This window comes from Stegostoma tigrinum, chromosome 17 (assembly GCF_030684315.1).
Source record: "Stegostoma tigrinum isolate sSteTig4 chromosome 17, sSteTig4.hap1, whole genome shotgun sequence".
Lineage (NCBI taxonomy): Eukaryota > Metazoa > Chordata > Chondrichthyes > Orectolobiformes > Stegostomatidae > Stegostoma > Stegostoma tigrinum.
The window spans coordinates 44,824,691-44,848,892 of record NC_081370.1 but is presented as its reverse complement, the minus strand read 5'-3'; the positions used below and the strand labels follow the sequence as shown (position 1 = coordinate 44,848,892).

General features: G+C 42.3%; 1 protein-coding gene across 7 annotated transcripts; it reads right to left on the bottom strand.

Moving 5' to 3' along the window:
• Positions 1-1,833: 1,833 nt before the first annotated feature.
• Positions 1,834-23,967, bottom strand: chst1 (carbohydrate (keratan sulfate Gal-6) sulfotransferase 1). Of its 7 annotated transcripts, XM_048546041.1 has the most exons (4): positions 23,213-23,443; positions 10,053-10,135; positions 4,205-5,411; positions 1,834-2,910 (listed from the first exon to the last, which is right to left on the bottom strand). In XM_048546041.1, exons 3-4 carry the CDS (start codon positions 5,389-5,391, stop codon positions 2,892-2,894), a joined length of 1,206 nt encoding a protein of 401 aa, XP_048401998.1. In that variant the 5' UTR covers positions 5,392-5,411; positions 10,053-10,135; positions 23,213-23,443; the 3' UTR covers positions 1,834-2,891. The 7 variants fall into 7 exon arrangements, with proteins under 7 accessions (XP_048401998.1, XP_048401993.1, XP_048401992.1 ...); XM_048546036.2 differs by lacking the exon at positions 23,213-23,443 and adding an exon at positions 23,891-23,967 and having other exon boundaries at positions 1,834-5,411; XM_048546035.2 differs by having other exon boundaries at positions 1,834-5,411.
• Between the last annotated feature and the right edge of the window lie 235 nt (positions 23,968-24,202).

The window sequence follows — 24,202 nt, the reverse complement described above, 5'->3', positions numbered from 1 at the left end:
AACTTACTTTGCCAGGAAAATCAGCTATTGAGTTCGAGTCATGTGGTGCCAACTGCAAATTCATTGTGTCGTTAATAAGCTGATCAGTAGCCAGAGCATAACAGCTGCATAAAGGTATTATATTTAGTTTTAAACTCTATTTTATTTTAAGACAGGTGCTAGAAATTGTAAACCTCCAAACTTCTGTAACACCCTCCAGTTAACATAAATTACCTTAATTTTCCCATCCACAATGATTGGCATAACTAATTCACCAAAATTTAGCAAGTAAGGTACTGTCGATTCAATAATCATCTTACTAAATGCAAAAGAAACAATGTTTCTGGTTATGTTACAAGTTTCTCACTGTGATAATCAAACTTCGGTTCTTTAACAAACTAGTCTATTCTGTCCATGAAAAACAAAATACAATTTAAAAACACGTCTACTGAAATCTTGGAGTTGATATTTGGTCAGCGTAAAAAAAAAACTTGCATTTTCAACACATAAAACAATTGGTCTGAAACACTTGAAGCTTTCTACCACAGGCGTATTATATTTTCGTTACACATACTGTAAGCATGATGATTTGTTTTACTTACTGATCTCAATTGTCTGTTGATTCCTTTTTGAGCTTATTTTCAATCCCTTTTACTTTACTCTTTCTATCCTTTTTAAAAGGTTGCATTTCAGTGATCATTCACATGACTCTTGAGTTTCTGTCCTCAATGTAACCAATAAAGTACCATCATGATATTTAATGAGCCATGATTTCAAGGAGTTTATTTTTCAATTAATCTGATTGGATTTTTGTTCTCTCTTCATTTGATTTATTCACTTTTACATGATTCTATATTTCCTACTGTTTTATTTTGAATTATAAATATTAACAGATGAAAATAAAATGTACAGTACAGACCAGAGAATATACATTTTAAAATCTGAAATGTTACTGAATGAAATGATTTAGTATCTAATTTGGAACGGAGTAAAACTTCAATTGCAGTTTAATCATTCAACTTTGAAACAAAACAAAGTCACCATTAAAAAGCTCACAGGCATTCATGTCAACTTTTTTCCTTTGGAAAAGAGCTGCAGTACTGCTTTTTAAACTGTGTTTCTAAGATGTGAGCATTTATAATCACTCTTGAGAAGATGGTGGAGAGCCAACATCTTAAATCACTGTAGTCCATGATGTGTAGGTGTAACCACAGGTCACATGTCACCAGGTTATAGTCCAATAGGTTTATTCGGAATCTTACAAGCTTTCGGAGCACAGCCCCTTTGTCAGGTCAGTGGGTGTGCGGGGCACACAGATACAGAGTTTATAGGCAGAGAGATCAAAAGGTCACACAACTGGTGTGAGTGGAGTGTCAGATGATGTCTCTGCGAGTGACCAAGAATGTTAGATGGTGTGTAAAAGTGTTTGTGAAGTCACTGTCAATGCTGTGCTATCGTTAAAATCAGGCAAGCCATATGAATATTGAAAACGTGACATCTCAAGTCAGACTGTAGGTATGAGGCTTTCTTCAGAATCTGTCTTGAGTTTTAACCTGGAATCAGGCCACACTGTCGGAGGGTCAGTGCTGAGGGAGTGCCGCAATGTCAGAGGGTCTGTGCTGAGGGAGTGGGCACTGTTGGAGGGTCAGCGCTGAGGAAGCTGCGCACTGTCGGAGGGTCGGTGCTGAAAGCTAGAATTTGTAAGATGCCACACTGACTGACTGTGACTACAAATTGTGTGTTTTTTAAACAAAATAGAATGTAATTGCAAACAGACAAACATCATGGATGAAATGATTCACCCCATAGGTCTGTGTGAGAGTGTGCAATAAGTAATTCAAAACTACAGACTAATTTAGAGGGATCATAACAATTTATCAAGGTGATGCTGTCAAAACAGGAAAGTAAAGAAGATTTTACAGATACAGAAGCATAGTGGTGTCACCAGTAGCACGACATGAACCCATGATCACGGTTAAGGCCATCTTCATGCGTACTAAACTTGGCTATCAGTGTATGCTCGGTCATTCTTGGAGGATACTTACCTGAAGATCGGAGGCTGAAGTGTTCCCTGACTGGGAAGGAACGTTCCTGTCTGGTGACTGTTGCATGATGCCCATTCATCCATTGTTGTAGCATCTGCACTGTCTCGCCAATCTACCATGTCTTAGGGTATCCTTGCCTGTGGCATCAGAGATAGACAACATTGGCTAAGTCACAGGAGTATCTGCCATGAATGTAGTGGGTGGTGTTCCCACGTATGCCGCTAATATCCAAGTTGATGATCTGACAAGTCTTGCAGAGGTTGCCATGGCAGAGTTGGTATTGTGGTTAATGTTGTCCTGAAGGCTGGGTAATTTGCTGTGAACCATGGTCTGTTTAAGGTTTGGTGGTTGTTTGAAGGCGAGAAGTGGAGGTGTAAGGTGGATCTTGGTGAGATACTCATCGTCACTGATGATATGTTGACGACTGCAAAGAACGTGGCATAGTTTTCCTGTTCCAGCGAAGTACTGGATAACAGCGGGCATTTTATTGGTCTTATGCGTCTGTCTTTTGAGGAGGTCGTTGCAGTTTTTCGCTGTGGCATGCCGTAACTTGATATCGATGACTTGAGCATCATATCCTGTTTTTGCGAGGGCAGGACACACATGCATAAATCCATAGCTTGAATCATCTCACCCAAAATGTTTATTTGCAGACACATTCTATTTTGTTCAAAAAACACAATTCCCAATTAGCCACATATGACTTTCGTACAAGGTACTGGACAACACTGGTCTCATTTTCTCTTCTGTATCCATTTTGTCGTGTTTCTTTTCACAATACGATTCTTGAACTAAATTACTTAAATACAAGCAAGTGCATGTTTTGGCACTGAATCCTGGATGCTCTGTCATCATTTATGCAGAACGTTAAAATCCACAAGACAGCCTCAGGGGAGACAAAATGGATAATTGAGCCATTTGCAATAGTATGAAAAATACTTTCAATACAGAAATGTTAGTTCCTTTTTAAGATAATTTGACATTTTAGAAAGATGCAGTGCATTTAAAAAATATTCAGTATTTTTACAAACATTTTATTCACATTAAAATATATTTTGGTTGGGATGTTTTGAAAATGTTTTTGACCTTCCACTTCTGCCAACCAGCAATTCTGAAAACTTGTGCAACAAAGGAATCAATGTATTTGGGAGGGTTATTTGAGAGTTTGTAATATATTTTAGGGTTGCTAACTGTCTGGGATTTACCTGGAGCTTTTTCTGGTGCCCTACTCTGACCAAACCCTGGAGAAAATCATTGGTGTTCTAGATAAATAGTCTTCCTAACAATAATCTTTGAGTAGTTGTTTATTAGGTATCAATGTACTGGAGACTGACAGTCAAGCATAATTTTATTCAGTAAGGAACAATAAATAAACCACTCTTAAAGCAGTGTCTGAGTAAAGAGTGAAGGGTAAAGTGGAGTTGAGGGTTATCATAGATTTGATGGCTGACCTACTTCTCATTAATGGTGTTAAGGAAGACTTTTTTTTCCTTCTGAAGGAGGGAGGTTTTTTTTTATTCATTGACAGGCTGAGTGTCCCTGCCTAAACCAGCATTCAATGCCCATCCTTAATTGCCTAGAAGACCTAGAGTCAGATGTAGGCTAGACCAGGTAAGGAATGGCAGTCTCCTTCCCCAAAGGACATTAGTGAACCAGACTGTACTTTGTCAAACAACTGTCGATGGACTCATGGTCACCTTTAGATCCTGAATTCCAGGTTTTCCTTGAATGAATTCATATTACACCATCTGCCATGGCAGTATTTGAACCTTTGTTCCCCAGAACATTACATGGGTCCCTGGATTAACAGTCCAGTGATAAAACCACTGGACAATTAAGAAGGGGCATGTGGTTACTCCAGTTAAAAAAAGTTTTCAGCACAGATTCCAGCATCTGCAGTAATTTGCTGCTAAATCTCGTGTGTGTGTGTGTGTGTGTGTGTTTCGGAAAAGGGGTTGCAAAGCAAAATTCAACCAGTTTAAAACATTTCCCCCCGCCTATCAAAAATATATCACTCGCTAGCACAAACTATTTACAATTACAAAAAAGGCAGAAAGGTCCTGTCCTCAGCGAGGCTGACGGACATGTTTCTGAGCTCCTCGGGCGAGTTGACTATTCTGTAACCGAGCTGGGCCAGGGTCACGTTACACAGGTTCTGCACCAGCTCCACCATGTCGTACCTCAGTTTGAACCTCCAGCCGTCGGCTGTGGCCGCCGAGTCCCGCACCGTGGCGAACTTGTGGTTGCCCGACGCTCCGGGCCCGCGGGTGTTGCGGACGATCCAGCGCCGCACGTTGGTATCCATGGTGACGCCCAGAAAGCGGTACAGCTCGCGCGTCTTCCGCTCGGGCTCGCGGGCCAGATCCTCGTAACGGACCAACATATAACGGCCTTTGAGCCAGTCGGGCCGGGCTAGGCCCGTCCCCACCGACTGCAGGAAATCCTGGCAGGTGGCGTTCAGGTGAGACGCGTCCAGGTTGAAAGGCCTGCGCCCGCTGTTGCGCCAGATTTTCCAGGCGCGGAAACTGTCCGGGAAGGTGTCGATGCGGGACGACAGGATGCCGCGGGGGTCGCGCACCAACTGGATCACCTTGAGGTTGAGGCGAGGGTCTTCGACCAGCGCCTTGAGGTCGCCGATGGCGGGGATCCGCACCGTCTTGATGGCGACGTGAGGCCTCAGAATGCAGGCCCGGGAAGCCTCGGTTAGGTTTAAGGCACCGCACCGCCGCACGCACTCGCCTTCCTCCCAGCGCTCGGATGGAGCGCCTTCCCCGTCTTTGCCGTTGCCGTCGCCCTCTCTGGCCGGAGGCCTCGGCGTCGAGGCGGCCGGGGCGCAGACAGGCGGCGAGCACAGCGCTTTGCTGGCCCCTCGGCGGAAGAGCCGCTGGGTCCGATGTTGCTCCGGAGCCGGTTTGATGTAAGCCTCCAACTCGTGGAGCCGGCACTCGAAGAGTCCCCGCAGCAGGTCGCGGTAGGCGCCGAGAAGCAAGCGCCTGCCCACGGCTGAGGTCGAGGACGACGGCCTGCCCCTGGTGCCGCCTCCCGCAGCTCCCAGCGTGGTCTGCACATGGTAGAGCGGCTCAAACAGGTAGAAGATGTCCGAGTGCTGGTTCAGCAGCTGCCCGATGAAAGACGAGCCGCTCCGGGTGGTGGCCAGGATCAGGATGTGGCTGACTGCCCGGCGCTGGGGCTCACAGGACGCACCCGGACCTGGGCCGCAGCCCGTGTGCTTGGGGACGCGGCAGATGGTGAACGGCTTAGCGATGAGCTTTCGGATGGCCGTGTACTGTATGGTCAGCGAGGCTACGACCAGCAGCAACACCGCTTTCCAAGAACACTCCATGACCCTAAACCTGTGGCTGGTCATTCAGTGCCCTGTGCTGTACCCTGTAAAAATACAAAACCCAAAAGGACATCAGTACTGGCACCATCGTTCATTCAATTCAATATCACCCTCTCTTTACACAAACTGAAATCTTATTTCTCCCCTTTTTTTGCTTGAATGTAGGAATCGCAGTATGGCATTCATCTATAAAGCCTATCCTGCCATTTTATCAGGTCCTGAATGATCTAACCATATACTTTCACCGAACAATTGATTTAAAATGTTAATGTGCTTTTCTAGAACAGATGGGACTTGAACCCAAGCCCTCTAACCCAGAGGGTAGGGATATTGCTGCTGCATGCCCCTTAAGTTGGAACACTAGCTATTTCCTATTGCTGCTTGTTCAGAACAGTTACTGTACATCTCTGGAGAAGATGGGGACTTCAATTCAGGTGCCTTATTGCCAATGTGCCACAAGATCCCTGGTGACTGATCTTCTTTACAATTGCTTCAAGTCCCTGTACACTTGCTGCTGTTAAAAATAATCTTGGTCTTTAAATATAATTAGATAACTTGTATTGTAACATTCAGCTACTGAAAACTGAGCAAGCTGCACACGGATTAACTAGGTTCCTGTGAAAGGTTCAACACTTGATAGCTAAACTCGTATGTCTTCAGCTGATGATTGGCCTGCTGCGTGCTTCAAATATGTTCTTTTTCAGAATTCCAGCATCCAAAGCTATTTAAAGTTTATTTTTGGAAATAGATAAACAAAATGTGTGCAAAATTTTACTGATTTACAGTCTCCCAGTTTTGAAGTCAGTCTACTTTAACATTGTAATATTTGGTCAAATTTTGTGGAAATGTAACATTAAGTTCACAACTACGCTATCATTAATGCACTACATGGCAATGGGTTCATAGAGGCATACAGCATGGAAAGAGATCCTCCTATCCAATCGTCCATGCCGATCACGTTTCCCAAATTAAACTAGTCCCAGTTGCCTGCATTTGGCCTATCCAGATGTCTTTTAAATGTTGACTACCACTTCCTCTGGCAGTTCACTCCATACATGAATCACCCTCTGTGAAAAAGTTGTCCCTCTGGTCCCTTTTAAATCTTTCTCTTCTCACCTTTAAAATATACCCCCTAGTTTTGAACTCACTCATCCGAGAGAAAAGACCCCTGCTGTTCACTTACTCGCGGCCCCTCGTGATTTAATAAACATCTATAAAGTCACCTTTCAGCCTTCTGTGCTCCAGTGAAAAAAGTCTCAGCCTCTTGTAACTCAAACCCTCCAGTCCCAGCGACATCCTGGTAAATCTTTTCTGAACCCACTCCAATTTAATAATATCCTTCCTCTAGTGAGGCGACCAGAACACAGTACTCAAAGTGACCTTAACAATGTCCTGTAGAACTTCAAAAAGACATCCCAACTCTTATATTCAGCGGTCTGAGAATGAAGGCAAGTGAGCTAAAAGCCTTCTTAACACCCTGTCTATCTGTGATTCAACTTTCAAAGAACAACGTGCCTGAACTCCTAGATCTTGCTATTTAACAACAGTACCCAGGGCCTCACCATTAACTACATAAGTTCTGCCCTTGTTTTTTTTTCCAAAATGCAATACGTCGCATTTTTCCAAATTAAACTCCATCTACCATTTCTCTGACCATTAGCCAATTGATCAAGATCCCTTTGTAATCATAGATCATAGAATCCCTACATGTGCAAGCACGCCCTTCGGTTCAACAAATCCACACAGACACTTGAAGCATCCCACCCAGACCCATCCTGCTATAACCCACCTAAGCTACACATCCTAAACGCTACGGCCAATTTGGCATGGCCAATCCATCTATCCTGCATATCTCTGGACTGTGGGAGGAAACTGGAGCACCCGGAGGAAACCCATACAGGAAGGGGGAGAATGTGCATACTCCACACAGACAGTTGCCCGAGGATTGAACCCGGGTCCCTGGCGCTTGAGGCAGCAGTGCTAACCTTCTTCACTGTTGACAATATCACCAATGTTGGTGTTGTAAGCCAACTTACTAACCTTGCCTCCTAAATTCTCATCTAATCGTCTATATAAATTGCAAACAAAAGTGGACACAGTACCAAATCCTGTGGAACACTGCTGGTCACAGGATTCGAGTCTGAAAAGCAACCTTCCAGCACCACCCTCTGTCTCCTACCATCAAACCAGTTCCATTGGCAAGCTCTCCATGAATCCCATGTGATTTAACTTCACTAATTAGTATACCATGTAGAACTTTGTCAAAGGCTTTACTAAAATCCATGTAGTCAATGTCTACTGCTCTGCCCTCAATATTTTTGATTATGTCCTTGAAAAACTCAGTCAAATTTGTGAGAAACTATTTCCCATTAAGAAAGCCATGCTGACTGTCCCTAATCCGCCCTTGCCTCTCCAAATGCATGTAAATCTTGTCTCGGAATCCCTTCCAACAACTTACCCACCACTGATGTCAAGTTCTATGGCCTATATTCCCAGTCTTACAGCTTTTCTTAAATAAAGGCACAACATTAGTCACCCTCCAGTCCTGCAGCATCTCATGTGTGCCCTTAGATGATGCAAATATGTCTGCTGGGGGCCCTGTAATTTCTTCCCTAACCTCCCACCATCTCCTAGAATAGACTTGATCGGGCACTGGAGATTTATCCACCTTCATGATTTTTAAGACCTCCAGCACTTCCTCTTCTGTAATGGAGACTGTTTACAAGGCATCAATATTTATTTCCCCCGAGTTCCCTAGCTTACATTTTTTTGGTTCCAATTAATATGCTGGATGGTATATCAGGTGCCATCCAGGGACTAAGAGATATTCATAAACTGCAAGTTTCAGGAACTTACCATTCAGTTATGCATCAATGCTCACATGCATTGTGAATTCATTTTTTTCAGGCATGTTTGACACAATTTTTGTTTTGGGTCCTGTTGTACAAGTTAAAAAAATCAATCTATGACATGTATTTCCCTTTTCCAATATCAGTTTGAATCTCGAACTGTCAATAGAATCATGAAGCATGCGCTGGCAGTGATGCCAGAAACCATGGCAACAGCCACGTACTTTGAAATATCATCATAGTTAGCAAATTGGGAAATACAAACTGAAACTCTTCACTTCTAATATGGAAATTTACAGGTAGCAAAATAATGACTAATGCAGGTGAATAAGGAAGAAGGTAAAAATCACTCACTTCCAAAACTCTATCGTTCTAGTGTGTGACATTTCTTATTCCAATGGAGAAATGTAATGTTGAACTAACTAAAGGCCAGTGAGGCAGCTTAGCAGTAATTATGAACTTTATATTGTTGAAAATTTAGATACACTTCTTTCAACAATGTGAAACTTTTTCAAGGTTCACTATAATGAGAATAGAATATAACAGTAGAAATTCCTGCTGGTTTAGTGATTTCTAATTAATTGAAATCTGGGAGGTCTCCCAGAGTACACCCACAGTGCTGTTAGGGAAGGGGTTCAAGGACTTTAATCCAGTGACATTGAACAAAGGAACAACAAGGTAGTTCAAAGGTGGAATAGTGAGTGACTTAGAAGGAGACTTAAAGACTGTGTTCCCAAAAACCTTTGCCTTCATCGTTCAAGGTGTTGGTTTTCATTAGATTTCTAACATTTGCTATTTTTGTACTCATTGACTGTGTAAAATATACTTTTAATTTGTCCTTTGGCATTCAAACACTGTGGATTTTGCAGGTATCAATTTTCAGAAGCCAGAATACCACAGTTGTTAGATGAGGAGTGGTGGGTGGATCTGCATGTGCAGCAAAAACTCTGACACAGAGCTGTTACAAGATGTGCTTCATTGTAGATACAAGAACACAAGAAATATCAGCAGGAACAGACTCTGCCATTCAGAATTATCTTGACTGACCTTGGCCTTCAACTCCATTGACCTGCCTGCTCCACATATCCCTTGATTATCTGAGAGACCAAAAATCTCTCCACAGTCCTGTTCTAGTTGCATAGTTCTAAGAAGGACATTATTAACTGGCGAGGGTTCAGAATAGATTTACCAGAATGTTGTCCGGTATGGAAGATTCGAGTTATAAAAAAAAAGGCTGAATGGGCTGGGACTTTTTTCTCTGCATCATAGGAGGTTGAAAGGTGGCCTTAAAGAGGTGTATAAAATCATGAGGGGTCTAAATAGAGTTAATGGTAGGTGTCTTTTCCTTAAGATGGGGGATCTCAAGACTAGGGGATGCACTTTTAAGGTGAGAGGAGAGACATTTAAAAAAAGATATGAGGGGCACATTTTTACTAAGAGGGTGGTTCGTGTTAGGAATGAACTTCTTGAGGAAGTGGTGGATGTGGGCACAATTATAACATTGAAAAGACACCAGGGATAAGTACTTGAATAGGGAAGATTTGGAGGGATATAGGCCAGGAGCAGGCAGGCAGGATTAGTTTAGATTGGGATTATGTTCGGCGTGGACTGGTAGAACAGAAGGGTCCGTTTCTGTGCTGTATGATTCTATGACTGTCTGGAGTGGAGAAATCAGAATATTCACAATTCCCGAGTGAAAATTATTCTCATCTCAGTCCTAAATTAATGACCACATATCTTGAAACAATGTCCCTGTGTTTTAGATTTAGAAAAAATGATCTTGTCATGACCAATTTAAAGGTAGGTCAATAAATAAGACAGTTTATTCCTCCTTACCTTGGACCTTAACAGTTTGGGAATCCTGTAATAAATTGGAGAACCTTGTCCAGGATTTGGATATAACAAATCAGGGGCTCTTTCTGCAATTTGAACACAAAAAAAATTGATTGGGTCAATCATCACTTTGAACTAATTTCTTGAGTTGTACTGCTTTAGTACAGAAATGTGTACATTTGTTATCATAATAAATTTTGGGGAGGCTTCTTTTCAGGATTTAAATCATCAGTCCCCAAAACAATCAAAAGATTTAGCTTAGATAAGAATGTCTTCCACAAGAAAGAAGATGCAACATTTTGTAAGGGTGGCTAAAGGTTTAGAGGTAGGAGACATGGCACTGTGGCTCAGTGGTCAGCACTACTGCCTCACAGCGCCAGGGACCTGGGTTCGATTCCACCCTCAGGTGACTGTCTGTGTGGGCTTTGCACATTCTCCCCTTGTCGGCGTGGGTTTCCTCCGGGTGCTCCAGTTTCTTCCTGGAATCCAAAGATATGCAGGCTAGGTGAATTGGCCATGCTAAATTGCCTATAGTGTTCAGGGATGTGTAGATTAGGTGGGATGCTCTGAGGGTTGGTGTGGACTTGTTGGGCCGAAGGGTCTGTTTCCACACTGTAAGGATTCTATGATACTAACAGCATTCCAAAAATACTAAATGATGAAGGGGGTAATGATAGGGGAGGGGAGGAGAGGAAATAAACAAAACTATCACCAGAGACAACACACTGAAGAAACTAATGGAGCTAAATGCTCATATGTCTGCTGACCTGACAGGTTGCATTTTAAGATTTTGAAAGAAGTAGCTACTGAAATAGCGGAATCACTGGTGATAATCTTCCAAGCATTATCAGATTCTGGCAAAGGTCTAGAGGCTTGGAAAACTGTCAATGTACCAACCTTTATTAAGAAAGGGAGAGAGTCAAAATGAAAAATAACCATACTGTGAAGACCATTTTTCTAAATTCCAGTGAATAGAGTCCTAACCTGTTTAATCTTTGCTTATAGGACAACCCCTTCATACCAGGGATCATCCTATTTGCTGTGACCCCTGTGCTGCAGTTAAAGGATGATACTTTCTAACTCAAACTATTCTTAACAGGCAAAAAAATACAGGACAACAAAAGGACTATCATCCTGAATGCTGGAATTCAATTATGGTCAAAAGGAATCAGAATTACAGAATCTCAACCAACCTAAGGATTGTGAAATCAACTGTACAATTACTAGTGTCAACACTGTTGGTAACCTCCATTGCAACATTCAACTTTCTGCTCTTCTCAAAACAATTCAGAGACTGACCTGCTTTTTAATATTTATCTTTTTTGACTCACCTCTTACCTCTAATCAGTGTATATATGTTTTGCATTACTAATTCACGCATTTGTTAACTCAAGAAATTCTACTTAAATTGGCTCCTTTTAAAACAAGTGTAAGTGTGTCTGGGACAGAGGTTTAAATAAGGAAGGATTCTTTCAAAATTAATCCTGTTGCAACCAACTGAAAGTGGATGAAAAAATGAAGGCGATCCAGTTCATCCCTCCCTACGAGGAGCTCAACAATTTGTGGCAGCCTGTCCAGAACCATCCTGATTTAAGGAACCTAATTCAATGTCTGGTCAAAACCGTCTTAAGTTATTAACATAAATACTAAAAAGCTGAGCCCCAGCACAGTTCCTTGCAGCAGTCTATCAGTCTCAGCTGCCTATACTTACTGACTGTTACCGATCTTCTATCTATGCTAGAACAGGACTTCTTAAAATTTTTGAATCAGCTTGTTCAGAGATGTCATTCCTACCAGAGCAGATGGGATTTGAACCTGTGTCTCCTGGATCAGAGGTAAGAACACTACCACTTCACCACAAAAGCCCCCATGCTAATATATTATCCACAACTTAACCAGCCCTTAACTTGCCTGTTAGCTGTTTGTATCACTATTGACTATCTGATAAGAATCCAGATACATTATATCCAGCAGTTCTCCTTGATCTATATGACCAATTTCATTCTCAAATGACTGAAACAAACTTTTTAAATACAATTTCCATTTAATAATCTATATTGACTTTGATCAAATTATCATTTTCTAAGTGCATTGTTAAGACTTATTTAAAAACAGACATGAGCACTTTCTTGATGACTGATATCAATTGATAACTGGCCTCTGGTTCTCTGATTTATCTGTCTTTCTTGAATAGCAGTGTTAGGTTTGCTGACTCTCAATATGCTGGGACTGTTTCAGTTCTAAGGAACTATGGAAAATCATAACCAGAACATCCATTTATTTCTCAAATATCTCTTGAAGCCATGGGATGTAAGCCATTGATTCCTGGGTATCATTGGATTTTAGTCCTTCAAGTTTTCCAGTAAATTTTTGCTCTGCTGCTATCAATTTTCTTCACTCTTTTATTCTTTTTAGCCCTTAGGTTTCCCTTGATTCTTGTATGAAACTTGTATATTCTACTGTGAAGGCAGATAAAATATTAGTTCCTACTTATAGCAGGGCCCTGGAAAGTACTGCAGAACAGAGAGACTGGGAAGTATTGTAGAACAGAGAGGGCTATAATTTTAGATACATAATTCTTTGAAATTTGTGTCACAGGTACGCTGAGTGGTTAATAAAGCATTTAATACACTTGCCTTCATTGCTGAAGAGCAATACTCATAAGTCTAGGAGTTGGGACATCAAGTTGAGATTGTACAAGATGTTGGTGACGTCTCTTTTGGTGTACTGTGTGCAGTTCCAGTTGCCCTGCTATAAGAAGGATATTATTAAATTGTAGACTGTTCAGAAAGGATTTACCAGGATGTTGCCAGGAATGATGTGTTTGAGTTATGAAAATAGGCTGGGACATTTTTCACTGCAGCGTAGGAAGTTGAGGGATGTCCTTAGAGGTTTATAAAATAACGAGGGGCATATACGGTGAATAGCAAGGGTCTTTTCCCTCAGTTGGGGGAGTTCAAAGCTAGGAAGCATATTTTGCTTTTCAGTGTTTTTGTTGAATGTTTTGAATTGTTTCTTTAACTGGTTGTCACAATTTATTTCTCATCATATCCTTGAATTTATTTATCCCATCAACCTCAGCCAGTTCTTCCCTCATATCTATGATATTGGCTTTAAGTTTAAGATTCTTGCTGTTATTGCTTTAAAACATAACATGGAATTCAATTTTATTCCCAGTGGATTTTTTACTATGATATTACTAATTGACCCTGATGTTAGTACATAAGACTGTTTGAAATAAGTTTATCAACAGTTGGCTCCACAATGTGGAATATATTGCTCCAGGAAACTGTCATACTAACATTCTACTTTTCAACAATCTTTGTCAATTTGAGTGGTCCAGTCTATTTGGAGCTTAAAGTCCACCACATTTATTACACACTGCAATAGTTTCTTGTTTAATGCTTTGTCCAACAGGATAAACTATTTCCACCAATGTTTTCTAACTGTTGCAATTCCTAAACCCCACCCATTCAGATGCTGCTTAATTATTTTCTGAGCCAGAATCCTTCCTCATGACTGCCCATATGTCATTCTTTACTACTGGAGTTGATACTCGTCTTTTGATGTTCTGTTTGTCTTTACAAAAGATTGTGTACCCTGGAATATTTGTTTCCTAACCTTGGTCACTTTGTAACCCATTCTGTATAATGGTGATTGGACTTAATCCATTTATTTCTATAGTAATTCTCTAAAAAGGGAACTGTTGTCTGAGATTAATCCTGACAGAAATGATTGGAGATGCAGTGTTTTATTTTGGTGGGCAGGCCATTCAGAGTGGAACTTCAGATACAGCCAGCAAGGGAACTCAATGCTTGATACTGACTGTCGGAGATAATGGAGGACAAACCACATCAGTTACTGAGGAGAAAGGATGTGGTGAACAATTGGACACTTTGAGGAGTATGAAGAGCAATATGAACCTTGGCAAAAACAATGCAAGCAATAACACCAATTTATAAGAAATTGTATGAAAACAATTACAATTCACAACGGTTTATCATCAATTACATAAATAAAAACCAGAATGCCATTCATTTTATTATCTTGGTAGTAATTCACAAGAACTGGAATGTTGTTTCTTAGTAGTGTTTGACCAAGATAATAGCAGAATGAAGTGAGGAGACTAAATACTCCAGGCAAAAATTGGCCAAAATCACAGACTTGGACAGTAACTGGGATTCTACATCAACATGGGGACAGTAATTGGGATTGTACATCACACACTGGGACAAGAACTGGGATTATACATTACATAATGGGAAAATCACAAGGATTGTGTATGACATTGGGACGTTAACTGGGATTGTCCTTGGCACAATGGGACAGCAACTGGGATTGTATATGGCACACCAGGACAGTAACTCAGGTTGGCATAAAATATCTTATGGTATTGTTTCAGAGATAATGGGATATGCTTCCCTGATGTCCTGGTCAATATTTAGTGAAATGCCACAGAAACAGATTATCTGCTTATCAACTAATACCAACTGGCATTTGCCTGAAACTTTGAAGTGGGAACATATTCCAAAGCATTTCTTTTAGCAACATTACCAATAAAACAATGTGGACACTGAGGACCAGAAATATACATTGGCATGAGTAATCCAAATCACTGGATAAAAGGAAAGGATTTCGGGATCAACTTAAAAAAATAAAGTTGAGGAAGTGAAGAGGACCAGGAAAGGAATCACAGAATTTGAAGATTCATGGATCTGGAGGAGGCTGTGGAAATTTGGGGAGTTAAGGAAATAGAGGCAATTCAGAACAAAAATGAGAATTGTAACTGAAATTTTGTTGTTCCTGGGGACAGTGAGGGTCACTGAGCACAGTGGTTGTAGTATTTACATAGGCATAGGCATTTACATAGGTAGCAGAGTACAGATGATCACATGTTGATGTCGGGTGAAAGACGGGAGACTTGTTGGGAGCGTTTGGAATAGTCAAAGGTCAATCAAAATGTGGCTGATGGTTTATGCAAATTCACCAAGGAAGCAGGATATGAAAGCGAGAGAACTTGAGGAAATTGATAGTGAAATCTTGAGAAGTGTCTATAACACAGAGAAGGAGGTGCTGGATGCCTTAAAACGAGTAACAGTGGATAAACCCTGAGACCTAATATGGTGTATCCCAGAATTTTGTGGGAAGCTAGGGGAGTGATTGCTGGGTGCCATGCTGAGATATTTGTATCATCAATAACCATGGGTGAGGTGCTGGAACACTGAAGGTTGGCTAATGTGGCACCATTATTTCAGAAAGCTGGTGAGGAAAACCAGGGAACTATAGACCAATGATCCTGATATCAGTAATGGATATGTTGTTGGAGGGGATTCTGAGGGACAGGATTTACATGTATTTGGAAATGCAAGGACTGATTAAGGACAGTCAGCATGGCTTTGTGCATAGGAAATCATGTCTCACTAACTTGGCTGAGTTTTTTGAAGAAGTGACAAAGAAGATTGATGAAGGCAGAGCAGTGGATGTTGTCCATATGGACTTAGTAAGGTGTTCGACAAGGTTCTGCATGGTAGACTGGTTAGCAAGATTAGATCATTTTCAATACAGGAAGAACTAGCCATTTGGATACGAAATTTAAGGTAGGAGACAGAGGGTAGTGATGGAGGAGACTGGAGGCCTGTGATTGGCGGTGTGCCTCAAGGATTGGTGCTGGGTCCACTGCATTTTGACATTTATACAAATAATTGAATATAAAAATAGGAGGTATTGTCAGGAAGTCTGCAGATGACACCTCTCTTTTTGGACTCTGCCACCCTGGGGAAAAGACGTTGGCATTGGAAGCTGAAGGGGGATCTTATAGAAGTTTACAAAATCATGAAGGGCATGGATAGGGTGCCTTGTCAAAGTCTTTTTCCCCAAGGTAGAGGGCACAGGTTTAAGGTCAAGGGGAAAAATTTAAAAGGAGCCTAAGGGACAACTTTTTCACATAGAGGATGGTGAGTATATTGGAATGAACTGCCAGAGGAGGTGGTGGAGGCTGGTGCAATTACAACATTTAGAAAGCATATGGATGGGTATGGAAATAGGAAAGGTTTAGAGGGATATGGGCCAAATGAGTCTACATTAATTTAAAATATCTGATCAGCATGGACGAGTGGGACTGTAGGTCTGTTTCCATGCTGTACATCCCTATGACTCTCTATGACTGTAAGAGTTAAATTTGATTTGTAACATTAAACAAATCATCATTGCACTGTGATAACTAGACCATATATCACATTCAGAAGCTCACCCAACGTTACTTTACAAGCTACCAACTGTACTATATAAATACTAACTAGACTATTTATCTCACTGAGACATTAACTACACTGTATATCACATCGTGACAATAACACACAAAGTCAATAATTATACTGTATATAACAATTAGAGACACATCAGATTTTAAATCACAGTGAGATTCTTACCAGACCATATATCACAGGGGGACATTAAATAACATTGAAACAATAACACATTTAGACAGTCTCTGAGTTGTATATTACACAGACAATAGTCTAATTATGTATCATGCTATCCAAATCATATATCATCCTGATACAATAACGAGAACACATTGTCACATTGAGATGCTCACTCGATCTTTTGTAATACAATAACTGGATGATATCTTCCACCAAGCCAATAATTAGTATATAATACAGAAACAATTAATAAACCATATAACAAACTGAGATTGTGTCACACCAAGACACTCATTGGGCTATATATCACACTGACATAATAATAGATTATACAGTACACAGAAGCAATAACTGGATTGTGTCGCACATAGTCAGTAAGTTGAGTGTATGTCACATTGAGACATTAACTAGACTGTATATCACATCGAGTCAATAGCTTGGTAGCGTATCACACTGAGACAGTATCACACTGGGAAACTCACCAGACTGAATATCACACTGGGATACTCATTGGTCCATGTATCACACTGGGACAATAACCAGATGGTATTTCACACCAAACTAATAACTAGATCATATAACACATGGAGTCGATAGCACACTAAGACACTCACTGAGCTATATATCACATAACGACACTTACCAGACCATATATCTCACCAAGTGTTCGCCAAACTATACATCACACTGAGACTGTAACTGAACTTTATACCATACCAAGAGAATTACCAGACCATATATCACACTGACTTATCAGCCACTGACAGGGTACATATCACACCATGACTCATCAGCCTGTATATCATACTGAAACCGTAACTGGACTGAATATCACCCTGAAACTGTAACTCGACTGTTTCTCACACTGAGACAGTAACTGGACTGCATATCACAGTGAGACAAGACTGAAACATGTGTCACACAGAAAAGAATTGGATTGTACATCACACTGAGACAGGAACTTGTCCGTACATCATATTGATAATAAATGAGCCATATATCATATAGACCATAACTAATTGTAAATAAAACTAAGGCAATAATTAGACTGAACTCACAGAGAACAAGACAGTAGTTGAGATATTTCATTACAAATACTAAACAATAATACAGGGATGCACATTGTACATACAGACTGCTAGCCTCACTATCTCACTCAATAGGTTAATAACTGAACTTTAAAACCCTGCACTACTGTAGTCCAGTTAATGCACGTCACTAAGATTAGGACAGTACATCACAGATTTTGAAGAACTATTAACACCATTATAGAATGTTTACAGTACATAACTGGTACTGTATGTAATACACCTGCATTATAGCAAAGATTATTCTTTACACAATAGCATTGTATGTGGCAATATATACACATAGAGAAACCAGAATGTAGTTCTCACATGCAGCAGGGAAGCAACCGAAACTGTACATTTTGCAGCATGATAACGAGTATTCTCTAATAAATTCTAATCAGTAACAGACATATACACCACACAAAGTGATAGTAATGTATTTGTTCATAATGAACCAGGATGGAAATGGGAATGGAAATTACAAGGATTGTTCAAGTACATGGTAAGTACTCATACACAAGGTTGGGAACAACAACAAAATGTCACACAGTAGAGCAGTAACTAGGATCACATAAAACTCTGAGATTGTAACTGAAACATAACATCATAGACTGGGACAATAATCTCAATTTAATGTCATGCAAAAGGACAGTGACAATAATGACTCTGTTTATACAGCAATTGTAATGTGATGAAATCCAAGAAATCCAAGGAAAAATGAAATTTGACATCGAGCCATGAAAGGTGATAACACGGCAGATGGCAACAGCTTACCAATGAAGTAGGTTTCAAGTCACATTTTAATGCACCAAAGAGAGGTAGTGAGGTGGAGCTCTGGGAATTCCAGAGCTCAGGACATGGGCAGAGCAACAGCAATCTGGGAAACTCAAGATATCAGTTTTAGATGGTGATGGATACCTTGCAGAACCTGGGAGAGATTGCAGAGATGGGATGCATAGAAGCTGTGGAGGGATTTGAAAACATGGTACATAAAATCAAGGCATTGCTTAGATTAGATTCCCAAGAGTGTGGAAACAGGCCCTTTGACCCAACAAGTCCACACTGCCCCTTGAAGCATCCCACCCAGACCCATCCCCCTATAACCCACACACCCCTGAGCAATTTAGCATGGCCAATCCACCTAGTCCAATCTTTGGACTGTGGGAGGAAACTGGAGCACTCGGAGGAAAGCCACACAGACACGGGGAGAATGTGCAAACTCCACAGACAGTTGCCGGAGGCTGGAATTAAACCTGGGTCCCTGGTGCTGTGAGGCTGCGTTGCTAACCACTGAGCCACCGTGCTGCCCCTTAACTGGGGATATAGACCAGTAAGCACAGAAGAGGTGGGTTATTGAGACTTGGTCCCAGTAAGCAAAAAGATAGCAGAACTTTTAATAACATGAGGTTTATGAATATAGGATGTAGGAGGTCAACTAGCAATATGATGGAACAATAAAGCCTGAACATAAGAAAGCATAAGTATGGGTCCTGGCAAATGATGAACCGAGGCAGGAGCCAAGTGGGGCAATGTTACGGAAAAATACAGTTTTTGGAACATGAAGCTTATCTTGAAATCAAATATGACACTAAATATAAAACATTCAGAGCTCAGCCTTCAGCATCCATGAGGTACTTTGAATACTTAGTGATACACACAGACAGTAACTGAGCTGTTTATTTGTCACGTACTAGGGCATAGAACATAGGACATTACAGCACAGTACAGGCCCTTCGGCCCTCGATGTTGTGCCGACCTGTCATACCGATCTCAAGCCCATCTAACCTATACTATTCCATGTACGTCCATATGCTTAGCCAATGACGACTTAAATATACCTAAAGTTGGTGAATCTACTACTGTTGCAGGCAAAGCATTCCATTCCCTTACTACTCTCTGAGTAAAGAAACTACCTCTGACATCTGTCCTATATCTTTCACCCCTCAATTTAAAGCCATGCCTCCTCGTGCTCACCGTCACCATCCTAGGAAAAAGGCTCTCCCTATCCACCCTATCTAACCGTATGATTATTTTATATGTTTCACTTAAGTCACCTCTCAACCTTCTTCTCTCGAACGAAAACAGCCTCAAGTCCCTCAGCTTTTCCTCGTAAGACCTTCCCCCCATACCAGGCAACATCTTAGTAAATCTCCTCTGCACCCTTTCCAAAGCTTCCACATCCTTCTTATAATGCGGTGACCAGAATTCTACGCAATACTCCAAGTGCGGCCGCACCAGAGTTTTGTACAGCTGCAGCATAACCTCTTGGTTCCAGAACTCGATCCCTCTGTTAATAAAAGCTAAAACACTGTATGCCTTCTTAACAGCCCTGTCAACCTGGGTGCCAACTGGGTGGCAGACACTGAATTAATTTTAGACACAAGATAAAAACTTTTTAAAAAATCACATGCTGGGATGAGGAAAATTATACATCATCCAATTCACTTTCCAATCATTGTCCTACTGTTTTGGTAAAGCACCTCACCCTGAACTGCCATTTATTCAACTTGTTTGCAGAAAACTGTCCCTGCTTTATCAGTTAAGCTGCCCTATGGGCCTACAGTGGAACCAAGACATTATCCCAATTGGTAACTAACGACACTATGATTCAACGAAAACGTATCCAACGTTAGCAAAAGGAAAGCGACTGATCCACATTTAAGCATTGACTCCACAATCATTTTAATTCAATCTAGAAAGCTGACCATTTACAACGTCATGTTGAAATAATTTGGGATCTTCGAGATGAAATTGACTTTATCAGTCAGGAATGAACTGTTTCTGATACAGTGCCAGAAGTCTCCAGAGGTGCGTCTGAGAGCACAGTCACTGCATGCTATTCGAAAAACCCGTTTCGCAGTCTGGAAGCTGTACATCTCCAAGCTGCAGATGATATTATCACTCTTTGCTATGAAGAATACCTACTGCTGACCATTAACGTGAAATTAAATTAGAACAACTCAGCAATTCGTAGCAACTCTGCAAATCGGGACTAAAGACAATTTACGATTGTGAAAGAACACTTTTTTTTAACCACACATAACTGGGTGACCCGTAGCAACACACACGCAGTAGGAGTGAGACACTAGTGCTAATGCTGTGCGTGGAGCGGGACAGTAGCTACCCAAGAGGAAAGCTCTGTGGCGCAGTGGCAGTGTCCCTTCCCCTAGGCCAGGAGGCACAGGTATAAATGCCACTTGCTCCAGAAGTGTGTAATAACCGCTGAACAGGCCAATTGGAAAAATATCCTCGTTCTTGGAAATAACCAAGGATAGAAAACTCGGTGGGGGCCAAGTAATGCTAAGGTATTGGCGAAGTTTGAAATTGGCCTTGCACGAGCGAATAATTGTTTTCTTTGCATTTGACAAAAACGCTGCTGCTGAATTTTAACCTAATTCGCTATTTAAGGATATTCCAAATGAAATCAAACCCCGACAAAACAGGCCCATATTTGTAAGGTTCGTACAGCAGTTTCAAATGCAAGTTATCAGGGCTTCGGGGATATCTGATGATACCCGCTCCTGGCTCAATTGTCTTGTGAGAAAATATTTAACTGAATAGCTCTGCTCACTAGAGATTTAAGAACTGCGGATGCTAGAGTCAGAGACAACACGAGATCGAGGAAGCTGGTCAGATCTGTGGCGCTGAGAAGCGGGACATATGGAAACAGTGGGTATAAATGTTCCCATTTTCACTAGCTCCTGTCTATGTCGGTATGTCATGCAACAATTTAAAGCTGCCTGTGTTTTACTGAGAGGCGGGGTGCATTGATTTTGCCACGGTCTCCGCGCTGCCCCACGGGCTGTTAGCTGCTGTATTTTCGTTCAGTATTTGAAGTTTTAGACGGTGAGAGAGGAGCTTGAAACGCCCTTTACAGAGCAGAGATAGCCACAGTGTGGAGCTGGAGGAGCACAGCAGGCCAGGCAGCATCAGAACAGCAGTAAAGCTCACGTTTCGGGTCGGGACACTTCTTCAGAAATGGGGGAGGTGGAGGGGAGCTCAGAAATAAACAGAGTTGGAGGTGTGGGGCTGGGGAATGTAGGAGGGACGGTGATAGGAAACCGCAGGTAGGGAGTGGTGGGGACTGGTCAGTGAGATGGGATGGGTGGATAGTTGGGAGAGAAGATGGATAGGTTGCCTCAGATCTAGGAGGCAGGTTGGTCATGGGATGAGGCCCGGGGGTGGGGAGATTTTGAAAATCATCACGTCTCCACCCCACCCATCCCACTGACCAACCTCCACCACTGACTACCTGCACTTACCTTTCACCATCCCACCTACCTTCCCCAGCCCCACCCCTATTTCAGAGCCCCCTTCCCCGTTTCCCGGGAAGGGTCGCCACCGAAACGTCAGCTTCCCTGCGCCTCTGATGCTGCCTGACCTGCTGGGTTCATCCAGCTCCACACTCTTATCTCTGACTCCGGCTTCACCAGTTCTTACTCTCTCAAGTGAGCAGAGCTATTCTGAGTCAAGTCCAACACATGCTGGGGACGAGGTCAGATGTAGAAAGCACACATTGTTTATATAAATTATTTGAAACTCTGACATTATATAATTAAACTGCTTAGGGAATGCTGAAGCGGGACGGCTAGCTTTCTCCATTAAGACAATCCTGCTGTGTGTGTCAGATCATCTCCCGCTTCACCTCTCAATGTTCTGTCCCAGTGTCTCACAGATCTGACCAGTTTTCTCTATCTCTCTCTGACCTCACTCTCTCTCTGTCTCACACACACAGAATTGATATTCCGCCTCTGATAGATCAACTTTTCCACTTCCTTCCTCCGTGTCCCGGCTGACCTGATGCAGTCAGTCGATATTTAATTGCATTTCTCCCCGTGAAGTCAATCCGGAACCTGGTAATCCAGAGCAGGCAGTCTCGGTAGTTCGGTACATTCAGCCCGTGACCCGGTTAACCGCGAGCACTTCGTCGTGTCCCGGTTAACCGGCTGCTTCCAGTCCGTGTCTTGGTTAACGGGGCACACCAAGTCCGTGTCCCGGTTAACCGGCTGCTTCAAGTCCGTGCCTCAGTTAACGGGGCGCACCAAGTCCGTGTCCCGGTTAACCGGGTGATTCTCTGACCGTGTCCCGGCTAAACGTTGTGCACTCGGTCCGTGTCCCCGTTAACCAGGCATACTCAGACCGTGTCCCAGTTAACCGGCTGCTCCCTGTCCATGTTCCGGTTAACCGCGTGCACTCAGTCCGTGTCCTGGTTAAACCTGGCGCACTGGGTCCGTGTCCCGGTTAACCGGCTGCTTCCAGTCCGTGTCTTGGTTAACAGGGCGCACCAAGTCCAAGTCTCGGTTAACCGGCTGCTCCCGGTCCGTGTCCCGGTTAATGTGACAGTCCCGGCTGGCAGAGGGTAAGTTACGTTTGGAGCTGAACTGGGAGCGCGGGGATGGCTGACTCGCCTTTCCCAGCCCCAGAGCTTACTCCTCAGGCTCTCACTGCAGCCTCCAGCCGATGCGTGTGGGCGCTGGTCCTGGGACAGCATATCCCCCAGCCCAGACCCGAAGTCCCGCTCCCAAAACCCTCCCAGGCGCCCCATCCGTCTTAATCCCAAACCACAACACGCCCCAGAACTCAGCAGTGCCTCATCCCTACTAGTTTAAGCAACAGGACCTGTCCTCTGCCCTCACTTAGACTTGCCAATTGGCAGACCCCTCCTCACCTTCCCGGGGTTTGCACACACAAAGCATCGTTTCAAGCAAAAAGGGTGTTTCTCCTGGTGCATCCTTGCTGTTGTAAATGTTGATAGCTCTCCGCCCGATCGTCTCTCGGTGCCGGGTGACCTGACCAGTGTAGGAGACGCAAACACTTTCCATGTGACAGTGATGCTGAGAGGGATGTGTTGGAGCCCGCGCCGTACTGACTGTGTGACAGTGCAATGTCGACGTCTTCTGTAAACTCCCTCCCACAGACTTGCACGCAGATACAAACACACTCACAATAACATACACGCGATAGATGCAAACAGAAACAAAGATACAGACGATGACATTAATACAGACACACTGAGACATATATGAACACATGCACACTTAGAGTTTCACGCAGATTTATACATATTCAAACGTAAAGATACACGTTCACATGCAGACATTCACATTCGGACACCCAGATGCATTTACTTTTACATTACACACGCAGAGATACATTTAGTGTCGCACAGTTATAGGGGCATACACACATGCATACACGTTCACACAGATACTGACAACGCATACCTAGTTACATACACAGCCACATACTCAAACACACTACTACCCTCACACATACCAATACCACCTCTAAAAGCTCTCACATTACCTTCACACACACACCGACACCCTAACAGATGAATACTTACACTCTCACAGATCCTCTTACACGCAGACTTCTGCACACCACGTGGAAAACTCCTTGCAGTTACTTTGTAAAACCTGGTAATGTTTTACCTACAGATAAAAAAAGTTCATTTATGTAGTGTTTTTGCCACACTGCTCATCTTAAAGCACGTTGCAGCCAATAAGGCACTTTTGAAATGAAGGCACCAATGCAATGTAGGAAATAGATTGAAATATTTGTCACTGTAGTCATATAATTCATTTAAATATGTGGGAGGGCTTTGGAATCAAAATATATTCTTAAATATTCCTTTTTAGTTTGGTTCCAAGAAGGG

Coding starts and splice junctions, on each gene's coding strand:
- chst1 (XM_048546036.2), bottom strand. CDS start 5,391: ATGACCAGCCACAGGTTTAGGGTCATGGAGTGTTCTTGGAAAGCGGTG.